General features: G+C 43.1%; 2 protein-coding genes across 2 annotated transcripts; one reads left to right on the forward strand and one right to left on the reverse strand.

The window, feature by feature from the left end:
• Positions 1-8,442: 8,442 nt before the first annotated feature.
• Positions 8,443-10,059, reverse strand: LOC142566279 (ATP synthase F(0) complex subunit k, mitochondrial-like). The gene is made up of 3 exons (XM_075677165.1): positions 9,920-10,059; positions 8,805-8,906; positions 8,443-8,739 (listed from the first exon to the last, which is right to left on the reverse strand). The coding sequence occupies exons 2-3, from the start codon at positions 8,880-8,882 to the stop codon at positions 8,653-8,655; spliced, it is 165 nt and encodes a 54-aa protein (XP_075533280.1). The 5' UTR covers positions 8,883-8,906; positions 9,920-10,059; the 3' UTR covers positions 8,443-8,652.
• Positions 10,060-13,394: 3,335 nt separating this feature from the next.
• LOC142566254 (enoyl-CoA hydratase domain-containing protein 3, mitochondrial-like) lies at positions 13,395-15,856 on the forward strand. The gene has a single exon (XM_075677096.1). It carries the CDS (start codon positions 13,595-13,597, stop codon positions 14,522-14,524), a length of 930 nt encoding a protein of 309 aa, XP_075533211.1. The 5' UTR covers positions 13,395-13,594; the 3' UTR covers positions 14,525-15,856.
• Positions 15,857-23,504: the final 7,648 nt, after the last annotated feature.

Genomic DNA, 23,504 nt, shown 5'->3' on the forward strand with positions numbered 1-23,504 from the left:
TGTGGCAACCCTAGAAATTACACAAGAGGCATAGATAGATGTGTCATCTTGCACATGCCAAATTTAGAGGGCTGCCGAAAAGTGCCAGCTACAAAATGCCAGAGAATTTTTAACAAACTGCCTAGTAAGTCTGACTCTAGCCTGTTTCACCACTTCTTTTGAGGGCCAGAAACTAGTAACCTCAACAAAATGAACAGACATGCCTAATTTCCAAGTAAAATTCGGTTCTGGAATTTCAGTCTAAAGCAGTTTAATCAAGATGTGCTTTCTTGTGAGGATTCTAGGTTCAAGCACATTTCAGGAAATGTTAATGTAACAAAAACAGGATTTCCATACTGCAACTTGACTGGGGATGTTCTTCAGTCAGTGTGATGGAGAGATGTCTATGTTAAGTTGCAAAAGACTGCCAATAAACTCTCACGGATAACTGAACTTGGGCAATTAATTGGCTGGTGTTTTTTCCACTGCTTTCAGAAACTGCCATGACATGGCAGTAAGGGTTGTGCTGTATTGGAGAGAATTGTTCAAGCATTTTATGCTCTAATAGGATAGTATATGTAGTCTATACTTGACTCAAACACACCTTTGTGTTTTTCCTGCAGAAAGTGCTGGAGATTTCTAAATGGGGTGCTTCGAATGTGATAACAAAAAGTAAAAAAGTAACAATGCATAATACACTATATTTGTGTATTGTACATTGTTTGGCTCATAGCAGCTGAATTTTGGTGGGAGCAAAAATGGGCAAAACGCTCATGTGCTCAAATTTATACCCCTGCCACACGGGCACAGAAAATGACATTAACTGGCTAATGCTTTAAACTTTAATGTCATTCACGGGTTGCCACACAGACATGCGATGTAGTGCGTTCTCGTAACTCGCTTTGCCGTCAAATGCGTACTCTCGATCCCAATGTCTCCACATTCTGATTAGACTAAACTGATTATTAGTGAAGAACAATTGATATATTCTTCACTTCCTTTAAAAAATTTCTTTCTCGCGGCGTAGTGCGTTCTTACAGTTATTACAACTCACTTGGCCATCGAATGCATACTCTCGTTTACAATGTCCCCGCCGTGGCCGTAGTGACCAAATTCTCGCGATATTAAGCAAACTTGTAGATAAAAACAACTAATATATTCTTCTCTTTCTTAAACGGAGCTCTTTATTTTCGTAGACATCATCATCATCAGCCTGGTTACGCCCACTGCAGGGCAAAGGCCTCTCCCATACTTCTCCAACAACCTAACTTTTTGCCGCCCCCTGCTACGCTTCCCTTCCCTTGGAGTCCAGTCCGTAACCCTTAATGACCATCGGTTATCTTCCCTCCTCATTACATGTCCAGCCCATGCCCATTTCTTTTTCTTGATTTCAACTAAGATGTCATGAACTCGCGTTTGTTCCCTCACCCAATCTGCCCTTTTCTTATCCCTTAACGTTGCACCCATCATTCTTCTTTCCATAGCTTGTTGCGTCGTCCTCAATTTAAGTAGAACCCTTTTCGTAAGCCTCCAGGTTTCTGCCCCGTAGGTGAGTACTGGTAAGACACAGCTATTATACACTTTTCTCTTGAGGGATAATGGCAACCTGCTGTTCATAATCTGAGAATGCCTGCCAAACGCACCCCAGCCCATTCTTATTCTTCTGATTATTTCAGTCTCATGATCTGGATCCACGGTAACTATACCTGTCCTAAGTAGATGTATTCCCTTACCACTTCCAGTGCTTCGCTACCTATCGTAAACTGCTGTTCTCTTCCGAGACTGTTAAACAATACTTTAGTTTTCTGCAGATTAATTTTCAGACCCACCCTTCTGCTTTGCCTCTCCAGGTCAGTGAGCATGCATTTCAATCGGTCCCCTGAGTTACTAAGCAAGGCGAACATCAGCGAATCGGACGGTACTAAGGTATTCTCCATTAACTTTTATCCCCAATTCTTGCCAATCCAGGTCTCTGAATACCTCCTGTAAACACGCTGTGAATAGCATTGGAGAGATCGTATCACCCTGCCTGACGCCTTTCTTTATTGTGGGGTAGAGATCAGCAGGCGCTATTGCCGCTACTCTCGGCTAGAGCACTAATCGTGAGCGCATTAGCCAGGAGAAGCTGTTCGATTGCACGGTGGCGGCTCCTTGCCTTGTTGGCCTCGTAGTGAAGCCTTCGAATTTCTCGACGATGCTCGACTCAATGAAGCACATACGCCAGAACAAACTGGAGCACACGGTCAAATTCTTCAGGATCGCTGCTTGTGAGCTTTGAAGCTGTGAACACTATTTTTCCAATTTCAGTGCTTTGGCTACGCTATGGATTGGCCGTCGAGCTATATTTGGCTTCAAACAGTTTATGGCTGGGTGCAACAATGACATTCCTGAAGTAAACTACATACAATATGCCAATTAATGTTTCTCATGCCATTTCTTAAACATCTGCTCCCTAGATAACTGTTTTTAATTGTATTACGACTGGAAAGCAAACTTAACCATTTCACTGCAGCTATTGCCATTGCAACGCTTAATGTCATTAAGTATATGCGTGTAGCAGTGATCGAAATATAATGGCATGAAGAAACTTCAGGTCTTGCTTTTTTAATGGCACTAACCTTGCCCGTGCGGCACAGGTATTAGTCGCACTTTAGAAAAACCTAGATAGTCTAAATTTATCTGTCGTCCCTTGCTATGGCATGCCTCATAATCAGATCACTGTGGCATGTAAAACCACACAATTCAAATTTAATTTTATAATGTTTGGCTGAAATCTGGTGGCAGCTGTACAATGATGCCAATGCCTAGCACAAAGTTGATATTGGCAGTTGTACCTTTTCTGAAATACCGGGGGGGGGGGGGGGGGGGGCTATTCTGTAAGTGTCCACCTAGTGGACAACTCCATTTTGTCTGCTGCTGAAGTGCTGATTGGCTAAAGGCACCTGTCTCCTGATGCATACCCCAGCCCAGCCCAGCCAATCCGAACTTCAACTGATGAAATGGACATGTCCACTAGCTGTGCACGCTCAGAATAGCCCTCCAGATCAGTCAATGGTGAGTATTATCAGTATTTTCCACCACATATTTCAGCAAAAATTTTTGGCGATATGGGCAGCAAAACTGTACTGAGAGCAAAATTATACTGAAAAAATATGTTTTGCACTATATGCATTATCTTTGCCAAAGACAACTCTAGCCTGCCAGAGCTTTTGAAAGATTCTTCAGTAAAGACTTCACCCCCCCCCCCCAAGTTTGAAAATTATGAGGCCCTAAAATTAAAGGCCTTATTGTGGTCAATCCTCTCTGAATGCTAAGAAAGGTCACAGGCCAATGTCCTGGCAAATGTGTTTGGGACTGGCATTTCTTGTCTATAAGTAGGGGTGTTTGAATAGTGAAATTTCTCAGTCGTAAATAATATTCAAAACTGCCTTTGAATATAATATCAAATAACGAATATGTTCTCATTTCTAAACAGAAATATGCAGTTTGTGTGGAGCACATCTGATTCAAAGAAGGCTTATTTAACTCGATACATGCCTGACAACGAGCAAAACGAGAACAAGGTTTTGCTCATCGTCTTGAATTTCCATCTCCCGCCTTCCCCCAGTTTTCCCTGGATTGATACATGCCTGTGATGTTGTTCACACCCAATCAACTGAGGAGCTTGTAAACTGCTTTCAGTTCCCTTCTTTCATTATTGTAATGCAATATGTATCAGGTAAGAATAGCACCCTCACCAAATGCACATAGTGAGTTGTGTTCGTCAAGGAGATTAGTGCAATACTACAGCACTGCACATTGCTTTAAATGGATGCAAACGTGGTGAGATTGGAAAATAATTTGCTTTGCCTAAATCTATATAAATTGTCTAGGCTGCCTCCTAAAAGCCAGGCATTCTTATTGAATGACTAGAAGTTATCCAGTAAGAATTATCTGCCTCATGTTTTTGCTTAGGAACAACAAATGAACATTTGATAATTTTACAAAGTGAATTCTCAAATGAAATACTAATTGTCTTCACCATTTATGTTCTAACATTTGCACACCTCTATCCATAAAGCAATTTCAAAATGGTGTCCTTTAGTAGTAGCTTTCTCATGTTCAGCATAAGAGCATGGCTTTTGTGCAATTTAACTGCATAAGGGCGATCAAGTGCTGGATGAGAGCACTGAAAGCAGATTTTGGCATGTGGTACTAAGGCCTCAGTGGAACAAACAAAATTTTAATCGAATTTTTTTAATGTCGGCAACTCTAATAAGGTGGTGCCCTTGGGAGGTTTTATTTATTTTTTTTTTTTGTTATGGGAAGTTTTCTGAAAGAGTAGGACAATCTGTAACAACAGCATGACTTGCTGTTTATTACTCCTCAAGGTACATCCATGCCACAGCTAAATTCCATAAGCCTACAAGACACTGCTGCATGTGCTCAAAAACACTCAAAACCGCAAGGAAGGGATCCTGAACATAGTGCCACAACGGTGAAGTGGAAAAGACATAGGGGTGACGAGACAAGTAGAATATAGCACTCTGTGCTATATTCCATTTTGAGCTATACCACTTGGAGTCAAGCTTTCCAGCGTATGTGTGTCATGGACGAGTGTATTAACTCTGCACCCAACCAGAGACGAAGTTTATTTGTGACCTTTTTGCTGTTCCTTTCCTTTGATGTTCAAAATACTGGCAGCAAGCTGTGAAATCAATTCTCTTTTAGTGTGTCCTTTAAATTAAAATAACCATCTGAATAGATTTGCATTGGGCATCCATGTGCACTGTGATTTCTTTGGGGACTTCACAAGATTCAGTATTTTGGGAAAGTTTTTTCGAAAATGGTGCTGTCAATAAAGGGTTAAAACGGGCATGTAGAAACTTACTGTGAAGAAAAAAAAAAGCAAATGGACATGTCACCAGCACAGAGTGGATGCAACTTTCAGTCACTGTGCAGCTATGTTGAAAAAGCACCCAGTGCTTTAATTTATGCATGTTCATTTGCAGTGTGCACATTTCCCTTATCACCATGTAGCCTTCCAAGGCATTTTTTCTTTCTGGGGGTGGGGAAATTTGGCCAGATCAAGAAGTGTTTCAGAGTATTTTTTTGCATTAATACAGGTCCATCCTACAAGGTATGCTTTTTTTTTTTCCAGTTCACTGTCTTGTAGAACCCCAAGGGTGCTTTGGTTTTCACTACTTCAGTAATGTGCACAGTGCTTGATAGACTAAACTTCCCACTATTAAAAGAAAATTCTAGGCCAGTGCTCTCAGAGCAACTCCACAGAGAAGGCTATAATTATATCTGTGCTGCTAAAGTTCCTAAAGTCCATGAGCTTCACATAAGACACTGCCTGCCACCACTGGATTGTGTATGCAGTTTACTTTGTGCCACATATCACCTTACCGCGGTGCAGGGTGGCCAACCAGGACTACCTCGAATTAACCTCCTTGCCTTTCTATGTATCCTCTCTCTCTCTCTCTCTCTCGCTCACTACTTTGGTACAGTTGTAGCAAAAACCTGAGCAAGCTGAAATTCTGCCACCTAAGACGATACACAATTATCCAAATGAAGAATACGAATTGAAGTCAATACAGCTAGCTAGTTTATAACCATGTTTGCTAAAAAGAAGGGACTTTTAATTTTTGTTGAAATTTCAGTTTGCTTCCACCAAATCATTGTACCGCAATAAGCAGTCAAGAGCTCGGAAGACAATTACCTCTGCAAAAACCTGCTAGAGTGCCCCTAAGAAGCTAAAAATATAAAAATATTCCCTTAGTTATTTGGGTTTGAATGCCACGGCTGGTGATGCGAGTGCTCTACCACTACTTCACAACTGCACTGGATTTGCAGGTAGCATCAGAAATTATGAAATGCATAAGAGATGCATTGCAGAAGAGCAATGCATCTTCAAATGAAAAAAAAAAAAAAAAACTTCAAGTTGAGTGCAGTGCATATCTATGAGCTACCAAGATAAAGCATCCTCTTAATATCTAGCCCTCTAATAGCTGAAACCAACTAAAAAGCAGCAAAAATCAAATCAATACATCAAAAAATTAAAATTATGGTTCTGCATGCAAAGCACATTCCAGCAAGCCTTTACCTATACACAAATTACAGCAGACTCTTTAACCCCTTCAGCACTACATTCTGATGAAAAGTGACCCAATTTTGCTTTGCTTCTTTTATGGCATACTTTCAAACTTCCCTTTTTTCGAAACACTTCCCGTGTAATACACCAATTTACTTAGTACTTTATGCATACAAACCCGATCTTCTCTTGATAAAGGAACATAGATGTATTAATGCGTTAGAATACTTGGGGTCTGTCACGCCTTGTCAGTGGGCTGCATACGTTTATATATATAACAATTTTCCTACCTACATGGGTCACTGGGTAGTCCGTGGTCGAAGGGTAGCACACTAGGTTGCTGTGCTGAGGGCACAGGGTTTGAAACCAACGGTCGGACCAACTTGGGTGGCTGAATATGTGGCAATGTGTACATATGAGCTGCTCTTCAACGAACCTCTTTCACGACGACATGGATTACTATTGATGCCGGACTGCGCCCTCTTTGATGCAGACTTAAAGCACTCAGTATGTGCCACTCGGTCTTTGCTGGTCTTCAGTGAACCTCTTTGATGCTAACTTCAGTAACTAGGTATGTGCCACTGGGGATGTGCTGCTCCACAGTGATGAAAAAAAAATCTCTTAAATTTCTCCAATGCTGAGTGGTATTGAACTCTCATCACAAAGATCGCTCAAGGTCAACAACCCGGTGCTTTCGTGGGCAGCGCCACAAATTCACTGGGTATGTGCCACTTTTCAATGAACCTCTTCCCAACTTGGGTTACCGAGTATGTGCGACTGGGTGAGCAGCAAGTGAGGGAACAGTTGTCGGCATTCACAGGCACCGGCACACCACACTTCTCATCTGGAAGGTCACATGCGAACTTTTCGGTCGTGCTACTAGATAAGCACAGCATTGCCAGGAAGAAGTGCAAGCGGAGCCTGGTTGCCGCATGACGCGTTTCCAAGTCTTCAGATGCACCAGCATGCCATGCATTTTGTAGACCATGTGCAAGGCTTCATGGCAGCAGTGCTAGATGGTGCCAAATACACTTAGGGAAGCCCGAAAGAGGAGTTTCACTGCAGTACACACCTCATAACTAGTTTCGACGGCGATTGTGTCGCTGTATTGATTCAATGCTAAATGCATTACCGTCAACCGTGATCGCGAGATGGGTTCTGCCAAATATTTTGTCATTGCCACAAATGATAGTCTGAGAATCAAAGAAAATACTTTAGACTACAGTCCTTCAATATCAACTATTACATGAAGTTTCGCCCCAAAGAAAGTTTTTTTGCCCATTCTTCATCTGCCAAAGCAGGGAACGGTGCAGAGCTCTGCCAGATGGCTTGCACCAGGCTCTGCACAACCCACGAGCAAGCTGTCAGCAGGAGATGCCACCTTTGAGCAGCTCCTGCCAAAAGGTAGCCCAAAGAGCACGCTTTCAAAAACGCAGTCTTTGAATGCTGACAAAGTGGGGACCTCAGAAATCTGTCTTACCAGAAGCTCAACTTAACAGACGTTTACTGAAACCTGTGGCAACTAAACAAGGGAGTCAAAAATGCGAATTTCAGAAAATTTGTCTAAACAGAGCTTGTCTCAAACAGAATCTACTGCATAACAAAATAGCTGTTTTCTCAGTCTCCTCACAGCTGTCATTAGCAAATGCACTTTCCTTTTTTCTTTTTTTTTTTAAAGCTCGTAGCCCACTGTGTAGGTGAGCAAATATGCCACTGGGTCACATCTAAGCACGACCACAAATATGCGAAGACAGTGGCACACAGACGAACTTTAACTGCAAGTTGCCCAGCCATTTTAAAATTTTGAACACATCACAGCAATCTACCATATAAGTGGTGCTCTAGCGTGACACACTGATGACGACATTTATAGTTCCGGAATTAACAGATTGTCATGGCAATACCTACACTGCAATATCCTCCGCAGTGTGCATAGTAAACATTTTCATGATGGGGTTATAAGTCTAGTGCAGTGGCCTATGAAGGATGCAATAGTGGAGGGCTCCAGATCAATTCGGGCTATTCCAAAGTAAGCAATGGGATTACAGCAAAGACCTATCATTTACAAAGATGAGCAGTAGCGAGTGAGGGCACAAAACAAAACATCTACTGCTATAACATTAAGCTGAACCCATCAGATGGTTACAGTGAGAGGGCACAACAGAAATGTTTTGTTCTTCAATAAGTGTGGAAAAATGTGTGTTTATTTTCTCTCTTAGCAGCACCAGGTAAACTTAGTCAAACCAATCGTCAAGGAACAGTGTGTCACAGAGCAATGGCATGCTTCATAGCGATGAGAAGCAATGCATCCATGATGTTTCCACAGAAGCCGACTAGAACAACGGTCAGCACAAACACCAACATGAGGTGGCATGAGATGCTGAATGTATGCATGACAATAATTTTTATTCAATACAGCGATGTATTTTAAACACTGCCACTCTCAACACTTTTTTTTTTCTGCTGACACTAAATATGCAAATATGGCGGCCTCTGGATTAATGCGGAAATGGTTACACATATGTGCTCGCGTGAATGGTGGCAGCGAGCGGGGCCCAGATGTCTCGTACCCTTTCTTGTGGCTTGTCCTAAGGCATCTACTTTGCAGATCCACCACTGGGCTTTTTCTTTGCCCAGTAATATAAACCTATGGTGCCGAAAACTAAGTAAGTGGCCTTGGCAATCTGGAAAATAGAACAAGCGACACTTAGTGCCCCTCTTCTGCACTTCAATCGGTCGCATGACTTACGTTGGCACGGCCTGTTTGGGTAACAGTGTTGAAGTATTTAGAGAGACCTTGAAACTGCGGCTCGTTTGCACCAGCCATCACAAAGCCGGAACCTGCAAAACGCTGAGGGGGGAAAAAAATGGCAGTTTTGCCCGAAGGGCAAAGCATCGACAGCAAGAGCAAGGTTTAACATTATGCTTTAACTACTCAGCCGGTGTTCTATACACTGCTCCGACTCGCGGACGCAACATACAGGGGTGCGGCAAGATTTATGGCACCCTTAAAAGCTTGAACACGCCATGTAGGGCCTGTAATGACATCACACAGGCACCACTACTCTGCCCATATTACATCACTCATATTTGGGCCCCGGTACTATTGTTGCACTTTTGATATTTGATAGTCTGAAGATTTAGCTAAAGGTAATGCGGCGTATATGCTATGTTTAATGGCTTATGTTTGCGGTGTGCCATTCTTAAAATTCTGAGGAATAATTCAGTCAAGAATGTAAACCTTGTCTGAGCAACTTTAGTGGTTGAATAGTATAGAATCTACTGCATGCATAAACATATAGCATACTTGTACATAAATATATGCGGTACATTGCGACGGTGGCGACGAAAATTTGCCTGCAGATAGGCTCAGTACTAAAAACAAGAACAGAACAGCACCACATGCAGTGACGTGAACTGAGCGCGGCTGCTACTGCGATCTATAAAACCCAAGTTTCTCATCCTGCCTAATTCACCCCGTTACATTATTTCAGGGCCTATTGGAAACATTTAAAAATCATTATTTACGTCAATATCGATACCTTATTTCCTTTCTTAAACCCATACCAAAACGAACGAGTTAACCCGGGTGGTAAACAAATTTTGTGAGAGCCCAAATGTTTTGTATAAAACTTATGTCCATTAGCATCTATTCTGTCAAATGCTTTAATGAACATTGCATTTACCGTACTAACACTGGTATTATCAAAATAATGAATACCATCCACGTTAACCGATGCAAGCATGCCGGGCCAAGACTACATAAGCATAATACAAAGTGCACTGGTTCCGAGTGGACAAATATGTAATGGTTCATACTGAAGAACAGTGAATCGTGTTAGTAGTGAGAGATGAGATTCTTACCAAGCAATACAAAAAATACAAGCAGAGGTTATGCAGAAGGTCAGCCTGCCGAGCACCGCCACACTGACTGCAGGTTGGCTGGCTCTGGCTCAGCAAACGGTAACCTACTTACGCCACAGGACAGAACAAGCGCTCACATTTTATTGTAAATGTATTGTGGCGCTAGTAAATATACACGGTGAGGCAAAAAGATGTTAGCATTAAATGGGTGTTCTTTTTTTTTTTCAAATTAAACCATGGCGTGCCGATATTCTATTGAGGAACGAAGGAAAGTAGCTGCCTGTATGGAGGTCTTTCAGTCCCCAAGCATCGTACTTACAAGAAAAACTTACCGCCTGGACCGGGCGGGATGCACATGGGATGCACCATCGCGCCTGACAATGCCTGACAGGATCTACGAGAAGTATGGAAGGACGGGGTCCGTTCAAGACGATTGCGAGGGAAACAGCGGTAGAAAGAGATCTGTAACCGTTTTCCCCTGTCCCCTATCCCCCCCCTCCCCTAACTCAGTTCTTGGTGTCAATAAAGTTGTTTCCTCCTCCTCCCTGTCCGAACTGAAGAGAATATCATCCTCGTCCAGGCCTGGTGTGCCATCACACCCTGGACGGGGATGATATTCTCTTCAGATAGCAGCCAGCCCAACCAAGTCCTCGAGCAGACTTTCTCTAGAGACGAATATTTCTCAAAGGTCAGAGAAGAATTTTACACCGTGATTTAGGAATGAAGCTATACCACTTGCAGACTGTGCAGTAGCTTACAAACGCGGACAAGCAAGCACGTGTGAATGGTGCACAAATTATCTTGGAAATGGTGCGCATGGGGACTGATCGATACGGTTGGCGGAATGGGCTGATAGCGTCGCGGCAAAGCAGACGCCCACGCTAGCCCACACCGCTGGGAAAGAAAACTCCACTCAAACTTCACAATAAACGTTCTCTCTCTCTCTCTCTTTCTCTCTCTCTCTCTGGAGTGATTGGACTCTTTTTTGAAGAACAGACCGTCAGGGGAGAGATTTATCTTTCCATGCACAGCACGTTCACGGAGGAGAACGCGTCACTTGCCATTCTCCAGCGAGGGTCCTTTCAGCATGACAACCACCCCTGCCCATTACACTCACATGGTTCGAAATTACCTGAGCCCGCGTTTCCTTTCTTTAACGCTGAGAGCCCGGTACTTCCCAGTCACGAACGGCATGCGCGTTATCAGTGTGACGCAGCATTCCCGACAGGAAAGTAACGAGAGCCGAAGTTTTCAGGAAAGGAAACGCAAGCAGGGCAGATGACGATTATCGTTGTGGGACAAATTTACACTCCAAAGGGTGCAAACTGTTTTTAGAGTGCACACTCTAAAAACAGTTGCACCCTTTGGGGTGTATATGTGCCACACGACGATAATCGTCATATGTCTTGTCCGCATTTTCTTTCTTTAACGCGGCGAGCCCGGTACTTTCCAGTAAAGAACGGCATGCGCGTTATCAGCATGGCATATATAGCATTCCCGACAGGAAAGTAACGAGCGCAGTGTTTTCAAGAAAGGAATTGCGGGCAAGACAGATGACGATTATCGTTGTGTGGCAAATATACACTCCAAAGGGCGTAAACTTTTCTTAGAGAGTACACTCTTAGAAATATTTACACCCTTTGGGGCTTATCTTGTCCCACAACGATAATCGTCATCTGTCTTGCCCGAGTTTCCTTTCTTGAAAGCTCGGCGCTCGCTACTTTCCTTTCGAGAAGCTGCGTCACGCTGATAACGCGCATGCCGTTCGTGACTGGGAAGTACCGGGCTCGCAGCGTTAAAAAACGGAAACGCGGGCAAGACAGATGACGATTATCGTTGTGGGACAAGATACGCCCCAGAGGGTGTAAATATTTCTAACACTCTTAAACCGGTTGCACCCTTTGGGGTGTGTATTTGTCCCACAACAATAATCGCCATCTGCCTTGCTGGCGTTTCCTTTCTTGAAAACTCGGCTCTGGCTACTTTCCTGTCGAGAATGCTGCGTCACACTGATAACGCGCATGCCGTTCGTGACTGGGAAGTACCGGGCTCGCAGCGCTAAAGAAAGGAAACGCGGGCACGACAGATGACGATTATCGTTCACTCTTAGAAAAATTTACACCCTTTGGGGCTTATCTTGTCCCACAACAATAATCGTCATCCGTCCTGCCCGCGTTTCCTTTCTCTAACGCGGCGAGCCCGGTACTTCCCAGTCACGAACGGCATGCGCGTTATCAGTGTGACGCAGCATTCTCGAGAGGAAAGTAGCGAGCGCCGAGTTTTCAGGAAAGGAAACGCAAGCAAGGCAGATGACGATTATTGTTGTGGGACAAATTTACACCCCAAAGGGTGCAACTGATTTAAGAGTGTTGTGGGACAAGATACGCCCCAAAGGGTGGGTGTAAATGTCTATAAGAGTGAAGAGTGTACACTCTTAGTCAAAGATACATCCTTTGGGGTGTATATCTGCCACACAACAATAATCATGTGCCTTGCTTGCGTTTCCTTTCTTGAAAACGCCGCGCCCGCTACTTTCCTGACGGGAATGCTACACTCTACACTCTTAGAAAAATTTACACCCTTTGGGGCGTATCTTGTCCCACAACAATAATCGTCATCTGTCTTGCCCGCGTTTCCTTTCTTTAACGCTGCGAGCCCGGTACTTCCCAGTCACGAACGGCATGCGCGTTATCAGTGGGACGCAGCATTCTCGACAGGAAAGTAGCGAGCGCCGAGTTTCAAGAAAGGAAACGCAAGCAAGGCAGATGACGATTATTGTTGTGGGACAAATATACACCCCAACGGGTGCAACCGTTTTAAGAGTGTAAGAACAGTTTACACCCTTTGGCTTGCCCCTTCTGCCACACAAAAATAATCGTCATCTGCCTTGATGCGTTTCCTTTCTTTATCGCTGCGAGCCCAGAACTTTCCAGTAACGAATGGCACGCGCGTTATCAGCATAGAACAGTTTACACCCTTTGGAGTGCCTCTTCTGATAACGCGCGTGCCGTGACGATTATTTTTGTGTGGCAGAAGGGGCAAGCCAAAGGGTGTAAACTGTTCTTAGAGTGTATGTCATGCTGATAACGCACATGCCGTTCGTTACTGGGAAGTACCGGGCTCGCACGTCACCTCCGAGAATCTCGGTCATAGAGTTTCTAAATACATATGAAACTCTATGATATCGGTGGTGACGGCTCGCAGCGTTAAAGAAAGGAAATGCGGACAAGAGAGATGACGTTTATCGTTGTGTGGCAAGATACAGCCCAAAGGGTGTAAGTTTGTTTTAGAGAGGTATATATACTGCAAACGGAGAAAGCGGCTGCAGAAGCTAGAAACAATAGAGTACTAATGCTAGAAACCATAGAAACGCGTCACGGTCGCCATATTTTTGATACCGTCTTCGAAAGAAACAAATATGCCACCAAGTCAACATTAGCCAAGAAAGCAGCCAAATAAAAGACCGTTCCTGTGCCGGTCTGTGGTTACCTGTGGTGTGTTCTGTGCTAGAGGCTAGTGGTACCACGGTACGAAGCTGCGACGTAACGTTGTGGTTGAGCGTTTTGCCGGTTTGATTCACTTGCGTTTGTTCCGTTTCGTAATCTGTGCTGCATCTGTGAAGTTGGGACAAGTGGGAACTAGTGTTTTTTGTTTAACGCGAACGTTGGAGTTTAAATGATGCCAACATTTTTTTGCTCTGCGATGAAAATTTGTAATCGTGGAGTTCGCTCTTGTTTACGAGGCTTGCTTTCAACGAATTATCCAATCGCACCTAGCGACCTGACCAAGGAAATCCACACGACTACATCGTATCGTGCTGGCCTCGTCTCGGTGAACGACGTGAACGGTATCCGGGAAATTACCCTTAACAATCCCAAAAAACGGAACGTCTTGTCACTTGCTGTGCTTAGGGAACTGGACGCTTGTTTTAAGGAGGTCGACAAGGAAAACGCCGTTCGCTGCGTTGTCCTTTCTAGCAGCGGGCCTGTCTTCAGCTCGGGACATGACCTGAAGGAGCTGAAAATTGAGTCCAGTGATGCCTCCAAAATTGGAGAGATATTTACCGTCTGCACCCGCGTCATGACGGCGATACGTAAGCTGTCTGTTCCTGTCGTCGCGCAGGTGAATGGTCTCGCGGCGGCGGCAGGTTGCCAGCTGGTCGCCACCTGCGACATCGTACTGGCCACGGACAAGGCTTCCTTCTCGCTTCCAGGTGCTGCGTTCGGTCTGTTCTGCTCGACGCCTGGCATTGCGGTAGCCCGTTGCGTGCCACAGAAGATGTCTGCCTACATGTTGTTCACTGGCAACACCATAAGTGCTCAAGAAGCGCTGAGAAGTGGCCTCGTGAGCAAAGTGGTCCCCGAGGATAAGCTTCAAGAGGAAACAGACCACGTGGTCTCGGCCATCGTGGCCAAGAGCAAATCCGTTCTGTCTCTCGGCAAGAAGTTTTACTATAGACAGATTCAGATGGGTATCGAGGACGCGTACGCTGAAGGCGAGCGAGTGATGCTCCACAACTTAGAGTACAGCGACTCGCAGGAAGGTATCAAGGCCTTCGCCGAGAAGAGGAAACCATGCTGGGAACACACAGACCGAAAATATTAGTGTTCAATATTGTAGTGCTTAAACGGATGTAAACAAAGATTATCGTGCAAACTTGGTTGTGAGCTTGGTTAGTGGCCGCATTTCGATGGGGGCAGAATGCAAAGAAAGAAAAGAAAAGAAAAAAATTGCAACAAACATTAGAAGAACTTTAAATAGGTTGGAACGACAGAAAGCTGAGCTAGTTGGTAAGGATTCATTATGCAAAAAAAGAGGTGAGGCGTGCAGACAGGACACAAGAGTAAAGAAGTGGACAAATTCCCCTTAGCTGTGGCCAGTTCTACGAGGGACGTATATCAATCAGTCTAATGGAACTTAAAAGGTCGTTAACCGGTGGATCGCCTTCTAATCTTTCCCTACATTGCCAAGATTGTAACTGCACGCCAGAGTTAGATGAATGCGCGATATTGTACAGGCATAAGAATGAAGATACGCGTCTTATGGTAGAGGCATGGCATTATCTATGATGGTGGAAGTGCGTGCGTGAGTCAGCCTTCGATTACTTTACATAAGGAAGAGATTAAGTGCCTTAACAGTTATCTCTCACGTAGACCGGCACATGTACCCGACTGACACGTGGTGATATCATTCCTGAGCTTGCGCAGATGAGTTTTGTGTCTTCTTTCTTTTTTTTTTGCCTCAGTGCTCCCTTCAGTTGACGCCGTTTGTGTTGTCCACTTCTCTACTCTTGTGTCCTGTCTGCATGCCTCACCTCTTCTTTTTTTAAATAGGTGTTAAAAAATAATTTGAAGCCCTCCGCTACGGCCTCTTGCACAGCCGGTGTGTTGATTTGGGACGTTGAACCCTATCGTTTAATACATTTTAATTTTATAGCATAAGAAAGTTTAGCAACTTTCTTATGCTATACAGACAGCTAAACCAAAATAAGCTAGACCAAAGCTAAAATATTGCAGGGCCCAACTAGCAGTAGAAAATAATGCAGTCTTTTTGCAGATTTATGCCATTTTCTGTATTCACCCAGTCTTTCAAAGAGGCGTGAAAACACATCTGTGATATGTCAAGACATGTTGATAGCAGCTCTCTGTGATACAATACAATGTTCACCTTGTTTTACATGGTTACCTTAAGTGATGATAAAGGTTAAAGAGAATGTTGTACTGTGTACTTGTCACACTAGCTAGCAGCATGATACTCTTACCTTTTAATAGTAGACAAACTTGCTCTGTAATCCTGCATCATGTGAGGAATATGCAGAAAGAAAAGGCACTGTTTCTAGGCTGTGATATGTACTTTTGATTTGAGTGCCACAAAGCAGTTTTTTTTTGGCATGATTGTCGCTTTTACCTTGGTGATTGCATAAATGCCATTGCATCACTCCCTTTCCTTTTTTCTTTACATGGATACCGAATCTTCTGGCACATATTCTGCCCCCACTGCGCAATCCACAAGTCCACAAGGGGGAATTTTGGCAGAACTAATGTATGGTGTATGGTGACGATAATTGGATAATTTATTTATTGATCGGGAAACTAACCATTGCATAGGGCCATAGGGGCTCAAGTTCTTGTTTTTCACAAGCGTGTCCAGAGTATAAAAGATAGTATTTTTGACAGTTGCGCAACTTCTACTCAATAAGAAAATGGTATTAGAAAATAAACTGTGCAGTGCACACCTGTGAATAGTTCACACAGCAGCAGCTTTCAGTCTTTGGAGATAATAGTATACAAACTATAGGACAGATAATGAAGTACATGAAGTGCGACATTTCCCTAATAGAAACCACGGTTACTTTTCTTCTTTAGCAAGAACACTTTCACCTCTATCAAAGTAGAAACTCAGTGGTTCTAATGAATACAAAAGACCTTGGAAACAGGCTAGCAAAAAATTTTTTTTTCACTATTTGAAATGCTCAGTCGTTCCAGAACAAGAATCGGTAACTCATCTGCATTAGTGTGATTTTTTTGTGGAAATAAGTATATTGTAACCCAGGTGGTGACCACACATGCTTCCATTTTTAAACCTATCTGCAATTCATAGCTGTGCTCAGCAAAGATTATTTGCTAGAACTTCTGCACCTAATTTTTGCGCATTAGCAAGAACTAACAAGCCATTTCACAGTCAAGTCAATATCCACACGCTGCCTAAATTGCCTGGACTGCATTGTTGTGCGCTCCATCAGCACCCTTTTGCTAGAGAGGCCAATTTTTTTCTTGTTTGGAGGCTAGAATTTGAAAGCTGATAAGATAAAGTTGTTAGAGAAAGAGAACAACTTTAATGCATAACCCCAGTGCGAGCCATAAGATTACAAAAATGATGAAGTTTGTCATTTTCACGGGAATCAGTATCATAAACTTGTCATCCTTGCCAATAGGGCCAATACGGCTGTACACAAGCTGACAAAAGAAAGCCTGAAAGGCAGTTGGGCACCTATCAAACAAGAAAATTTTATCCTGTAAATGAGTATGAGCTTGGGCCAAGCTTTACAATTTTAAAGCCAATTTTCTAATGAAAGGAATTTTTTTCTTACATTTCTCCCATTATCTTTGCTACCCAAAACAGGAAGAAATTGACATAGATAAGCAGCAGTGCGACATGGACGAAGGAAAAAAGATCACAACACAAGCTATCTTTTGTTTGTCCTCGTCTATTTAGCACTGCTGATTGTCAAATATGAACTTCACCAACTCGCCCAAGTTTCCCTACTATTGTTGGGAATAAAATTTTTTTTCCAGTGGCTAGCCAACAGATTAGGGAGCTTACTGGACACGAATTGTCAAATGTCACTGAACAAATTTTGTTCCACAAGGCATTTATGCCTAATATTGCTTGAAAATTGAGTATGCATATTTAGTTAAACAAAAAAATCAGTCCATGATGCTTTTAAACCTTGAACAGGGTGATCATATTTAAGTTTTGTGGAATTTTTAAAAACCACCTGTGGCAGACAGCATAATTCTTGTCCTCGAGCTGGATTATTTGAAGAGGTAGACATTTCTAGCATGAAAAATTGAAACATTTCTTGAACTAAACAAACATGAAATAATTGTTAATTAGTAACTTTTTTGGCACATATTGCAATTTATGAATTGTAGCCAGAGAGCATGCATCATGTATTCACTTCAAATGAATTTCCAGGATGATAGCAGTTTAGAGTTATTTCCCAAGATGTGGAACAAAACACAGGGGTGTTCAAGTAACTTTTGGTTTTTTGTGACTCGATGCATAAAACAGTGTTTTGTTTAAAAAGCGAATGGAATAGCAATGCATTTTTACGGCAAGTTTGACGGTGCGTGTCTCCAAACTGGCATCGTTCTGGAAATTCATCCCAAGTGGATATGCCTTGCAAACTCACTGGCTACAATTCATAAATTGCAATATGTACCATAAAGTAATTCAAAAGATAATTAGTTCCATAAAACTTAAAAATGACCACCCTGTATAAAAACACATGCACACATTATATATATATATATATAAACACGCACACTATGAAGAAGGTTTTGCCCAAGGGTCAAAAGCTGCAAGTCTCTGGAGAAGGGAACTTGTAAATGCTGGCATTCTCATTTGTGCAATCAGAATCTTGCCTTACAGGAATTATAGATCACATTTGACCCAAGTGCCAAATGTCTGAAGTGCCATATGTTTCAGATGTCCTGATGAAAGTGATAATATTGTTTCAAGCATTGTTTTGTACAGGGAAGCATATGCTGTCATGAACAGTGCAGAGATGTAGGCAGAAATATATAATAAATAGGCCTATATGCTAAATAGGCCTTGTGCTGAATGAGCTCAACACAAGGTGTTCAGCTCATTCACAGTTAACGAAGAACTGACTTTGAACTGTCCTTAACTAGTTTGTGCAGAGCTGATTGTGTGTGCTGTGAACACCAGGCACAGGGGAAAAAAAGAATGCAAAAATTGTGTGGACAATTTTGTACCTCTGCCAAGTGGATGCACTTCTGGTCTACCGGTACAGTTAAATGCTTACTGTAGGAAGAAATCTGATTGTTAGAGAAGGTGTCTGTTATGCAAGGTTTTTTTTCTTAAGACACCGAAATGGTGGCGATGCATTAAAAAGAAACATCACCCAAGGCCTTTAAGCTACTCATAGTGCTTTTCTAAAGCCTTAAGTGGCAATTTCTTTTTCTTGGAAGGTGGCAGCCTAATTCATGTGTGGAGCTTGGTCCTAGCATCAAAAATGAATGCAACTAGCAGGGTTGCACCATGTGCACAAGAAATTTAGGCACACTGCATTTGGGCTAAGTTGCTTGATATCGCACTGTAATTGGCAGCATACTGAGAGATGGTTATATACATTCTGCAGATTACTCAATTACCTATGGGTGTGATTCATTGTTGAATATACGTTCCTAAAGCCAGCTTGTTTTCTGGGTTGAATGAAGTCGAGCATTGTCCTGATTCTATTGATAATTTACCTTAATTGGTAAATATTTTGTACAATGAAAAGGAAGCTAATGGGCCTATAATTCTTCAATTCTTGGGTGTGTCCCTTTTTACAGATTAATATGACATCGGTTTTCTACCGTGTCTCTGGTACAATGGCAGCCATGAGGCATTGCAAATAAAGGGTCACAAGTTATTTTGAGCACTTCAAGATCCCCTCCATTTTTTATCATATTCACTGTTCCATCTCCTGCTGCCTTTTTCCTCGACATATCTTGTGGAGCCCTTCTAACCTCATTGGTAGTTACACTTGGAACTTCGGTTCCGTGTTTGTCAATACGTCCAATCACAGTTATGTGACTGTTATACATACTGTATAGTTGAGTAAAGAATTTCTCTGCTATATTCATTATATAGTTGAAATTGATGATGACATTGCCCTGCTCATCTTTGCATACAACTTGCTCCTTCCAATGCCAAAAGGTTGCCTCTGCATCGTATGTGATTGTGATTTTGCATGAATGAGTTATGTTCTATCTTTCGGTCTGCGTGTGCACATGTGACCGAGACCCCATTCTTCTTCCTCAATCTTTCCTATTATAATTTCGAATGCCACTTACTTTTTTATCAGCTCCAGGGTGTCTACCAAGTTGACATTTTCAAATTCCCTTAGTTTTCCAGGTTTTCCCTGAGCGACACAGACCTTTATGTCAAGACGGGCTGACACCACGTTGCCCGATCGATGCTGTCACTCTCAAGTATAAGCATTTTAAAGAAATAAAAAAAAAACGTAATCCAGTTTGAATATTAAGGAGTAGTGTTTATTCTATTCAAAATACAAAACTGAAGGTAGGGGTTAGTGAAATGCACAGCAAATAAAATATCTTCAAAAAATAAAGATGATCAATTGCAAATCAAGTCGAACATTTTCAAATACGAATGAAGAAAGATGCATACAGAAGCAAATATTTTCGAAAATGAGCTTTTTCTATCAAGTGATGGCAAGATCATTGGTATTAGGCCCGAACTTTGTCACAATTAAGTGAGATTTTCTCAGCAGTTGGATAGTCAACCTGAACTGTCCTCGCATACTCTTAACCCGCGCACAATACGTCCGTTTTGTGTTTCACTGCGTTCAAGAGTTTATTTTGGTTTGGATGAGGGTCACCTGCATCCGTGCGTCAGCCAACACTTTGCTTTTTGAGCTCAAGCTCCTTCAAAGAAGAGGCGGCACAGTTCCCCTGATCATTCCTCAATGCGACGGTCATTTCTGTTCTTGTCCTCGTTCTGCGCGCGTTCGCCCCACGGACCATTTGAAGAATCCTCAATTGCTCAGTTGTACAGTCAACGTTCGATTTTTCTAACTCCCTAGGGGCCACAAAACGTCCGAAAAATCAAATCGGGCAATCCGAAAAAAAAAATGAAATTGCATGTCTTTTATTTCCTTTAAGGGCTCAAATTCCTCATAGGCACGTCCGAAAAACCCCTGAAGGCCTGTCGGTACATGTATTAGACATATCGGTGCTCGTACTGTGACAGGAGGTACCGGGTGCACGCGTGTATATGGAATTTGGAATGGAGTACGTATTATATGGAGTATAATACGTGACGTGTCCCGTGACAATTGCCCCTTCCCACGCTTGTTAAGCTTCACCACGTAACATCACTGTGCCGAGGCGAAGCTGCCCTTCGGGACCCCGCATTATGAAACGCGCCATGCTTTCTAAGCTTCGAAGCCAATCGCGAGGATTACAGAGGCGGAGTCGGTGCCATTACTGACAGCGGCGAATTCTTTCAATGAAAAACACGGCACCGAACAGCAAGAACCTTAATAGCGAACGTCGAAGCAGCTAAGGTTAGCGTTGCCGCGGTGGTGGCTACGGCGGTCAGCGGATCTGCGTGCGAGAGCGCTGGTTCGAGGCGGCGAGATAATCAAAACGGCGGTGTTGGCTTTGATCAATGCTGTTTGGGACCTGCGGTCGCGGCAAAAAGTCAGGAAAATCGGGCGGCGAAGAGTTCTTACATCTGAAATTACAAACGTTAATTGTGGTGCCGCGAAATCGTCCGCAATGTTAAAGGGCATATTTCACAAAAATCGGGCGTCCGGATCGTTTACTGTAAACTGGCAACTCCTCCAGCCGACGACGGCGTCAAAGACAATTCGCTACGATTCCTTTCATTTACTCGAGCCAGGGACGACTTTCGTTCCCTATAAAAAATGACAGCTAATTTTTCCTGGTTGAATTAAGCACAAATTCCGTAGAGTTTTCCCTGAGTTTTTCCAGATCCAAAATCCCTGAGAATTCCCGGTTTTCCCGGTTGGTAGATACCCTGCCGCTCCCACAATTCAGAAAATTCATTGTCTTATCTGAGTTATGCACTTTCATCGTTTTTTTGCCCCTAGCTTGTTAAACTTGCCATGCTTGCTGTCAATTCCTTATCCCCAACGTACTTCGACTTCAGCCTATAATTTCGGTAATGTTTCATTCATGAAATGTTATGCTATCTTCATCCTCCTGTTTCAAAGCCTAACATTTGTTCGGGCTTCCTCCCCGGGGTTTGGCGCGTCTGCTCGATCGGTTTCCCGTCGAGCAATGTGGGGTATCCGCGCGCGTATTGCCAGGCAGGCACGTAAAGCCGCGAAGCCAAATGACACAAAACTTCTGGGTGGGGAAAATAACGTGAACAGTTATAATACCTTGGGCGTAGTTGGACATAAAATTGCACACGTGTCTCACTGCAGAGTGCTCGATCATTTTGGCAATTAAGCTTCTGGCTGGTGTACATAAGTCGCGGGCCGCGCTTTCTCGTTGCGACGATAGATTGGATTTTTTACAGGTACTGCTCCAGGAGGGCACGTGCATGTAACTGGCAAATGGAGGCCTCAGGAGTAGAGCACCTGAGATTATATTAAAGGAGGCGGTGCAGCTGGGATCTCCAGCGAGGGCACCTAAGGGGTAGCGGAGAATCAAAGGTGGAAGCCGGGCGGCCCGTGAGCGTGCCAGATCAGCTGTCCCTGCGGACAGCCAATTTTTTATGCGAATACCCCTGGCCGGCACGCTTCGGCCTCCGCGGCCCCAACCCACGGACCAGCAGTCGATGCGGGTCTAGCTTTGGTGTGTCCTGGAGGCGCCGCCAATAATGCGAAATATACACGTTGTTACAACTAGTAAAAAACACGATCGAATAAATATAATTACGTCCAGCCGCCTACTTGTGAAGATATAAGTTCAGCACTACCGCCACAACCGCGCTCCACGACTTCTGCAACATTTGCCAGAACTTTGCTGAGCACTTTTTTTGAAACGTTTTAAGAAAGCTTGCGTTGGATTTGTCGTACGTAATTCTTACTTTGATTGCTGCTGCAGTGCAAGCGAAGTAATCAAGTAGGGGTGCTCGAATACCAAATTGTCGCTTATAAACCGAATCGAAAATTACAAAATTTCATGACAAAATTCAAACCACCCACCATAAGTTGGTTCTTTATTCTATGCCATAACCATGCATAACATGATAGCATACGGCATAACCATAATCGATAATGTGGTGGAAGGGGGCAGTGTGACGGGAAATTTGCGCCGTGCGAGGGAGAGGCGCGAGCCCAATTCTAGCCACGTACTCTAACGAGACGTTCATTTGATGGGTCGCCAGACGTTTGTGCGCAGGCGCGAATAAGAGCGGGCGTGAGAAAATCTGGCTGCTTTTGCTCCCAGATTGCGGTGCATAAAAGAGAACCTCGCCCAACTGCATGCAGGCACAAAGTTTGCTCCAATCCAATCAAATCGCGAACATTCATAAAGAAAACACACAATTGTGTGTCTTTTTTTTATATGTAAGGCTTAAACATAAAAAGTCAAGTGAAAAAAATCATATATAACATATAAAATAACATAAACATAAAAAACACATAAACATATATAAACATATAAAAAATCAAGTGAAATATGTAAGGCTTTTAAGCCTTATATACATATATTTCACTTGATCAAGTGAAATCGATTTTTGATCCTCCACAGGAGAACTATAATATCTTCAATATGTCCCATACTACTAATGACTGACGCTTCGACTTCTTTCTGGCTGCAGCCATTCTGTCCAACAGGTATATTTCACTAAAAAAATTAGGCCGAGCAGCCTGTGTCAGTTCGCCAAATAGATTCGTCATGTATATTCCTCAAAGTACTAGTAAATTTCTCAAGTGAGTTGAACTTGTAGCACGGAAAAGGGAATATATATTGGTACGTACATTAATTCCTTTTGAGAAGCAGTTAAAGAAGCAAGTGGTGCTTGTATAATCTAAACTGCATATATAGTTAAGTCCTCGTGTTACAGCCGAGCGTTTCTGTGAAAAAATGCAAAAGTTTGATATTATACCATGAACTACTCGTCATGTGCAAACCTGTTTTGGCGTATTAAAATCAAGGTAACTGTTGTAGAAGTCGTATATAGCCAGCGTTTGTGACATACTTGCTGCACCGCGGCAGGTATGGTATCATATATTATAACTGGACTCTTATATATGCTATGTTTTTGCGGTTGTCGATCCGCGCATGAAAAACCCACAATGGGCTGGTCTGCGCTCCTTCGGCTGGCACTGTAGCGTTACCTTTGAGAGCTG

Source organism: Dermacentor variabilis, unplaced genomic scaffold (assembly GCF_050947875.1).
Source record: "Dermacentor variabilis isolate Ectoservices unplaced genomic scaffold, ASM5094787v1 scaffold_12, whole genome shotgun sequence".
NCBI lineage: Eukaryota > Metazoa > Arthropoda > Arachnida > Ixodida > Ixodidae > Dermacentor > Dermacentor variabilis.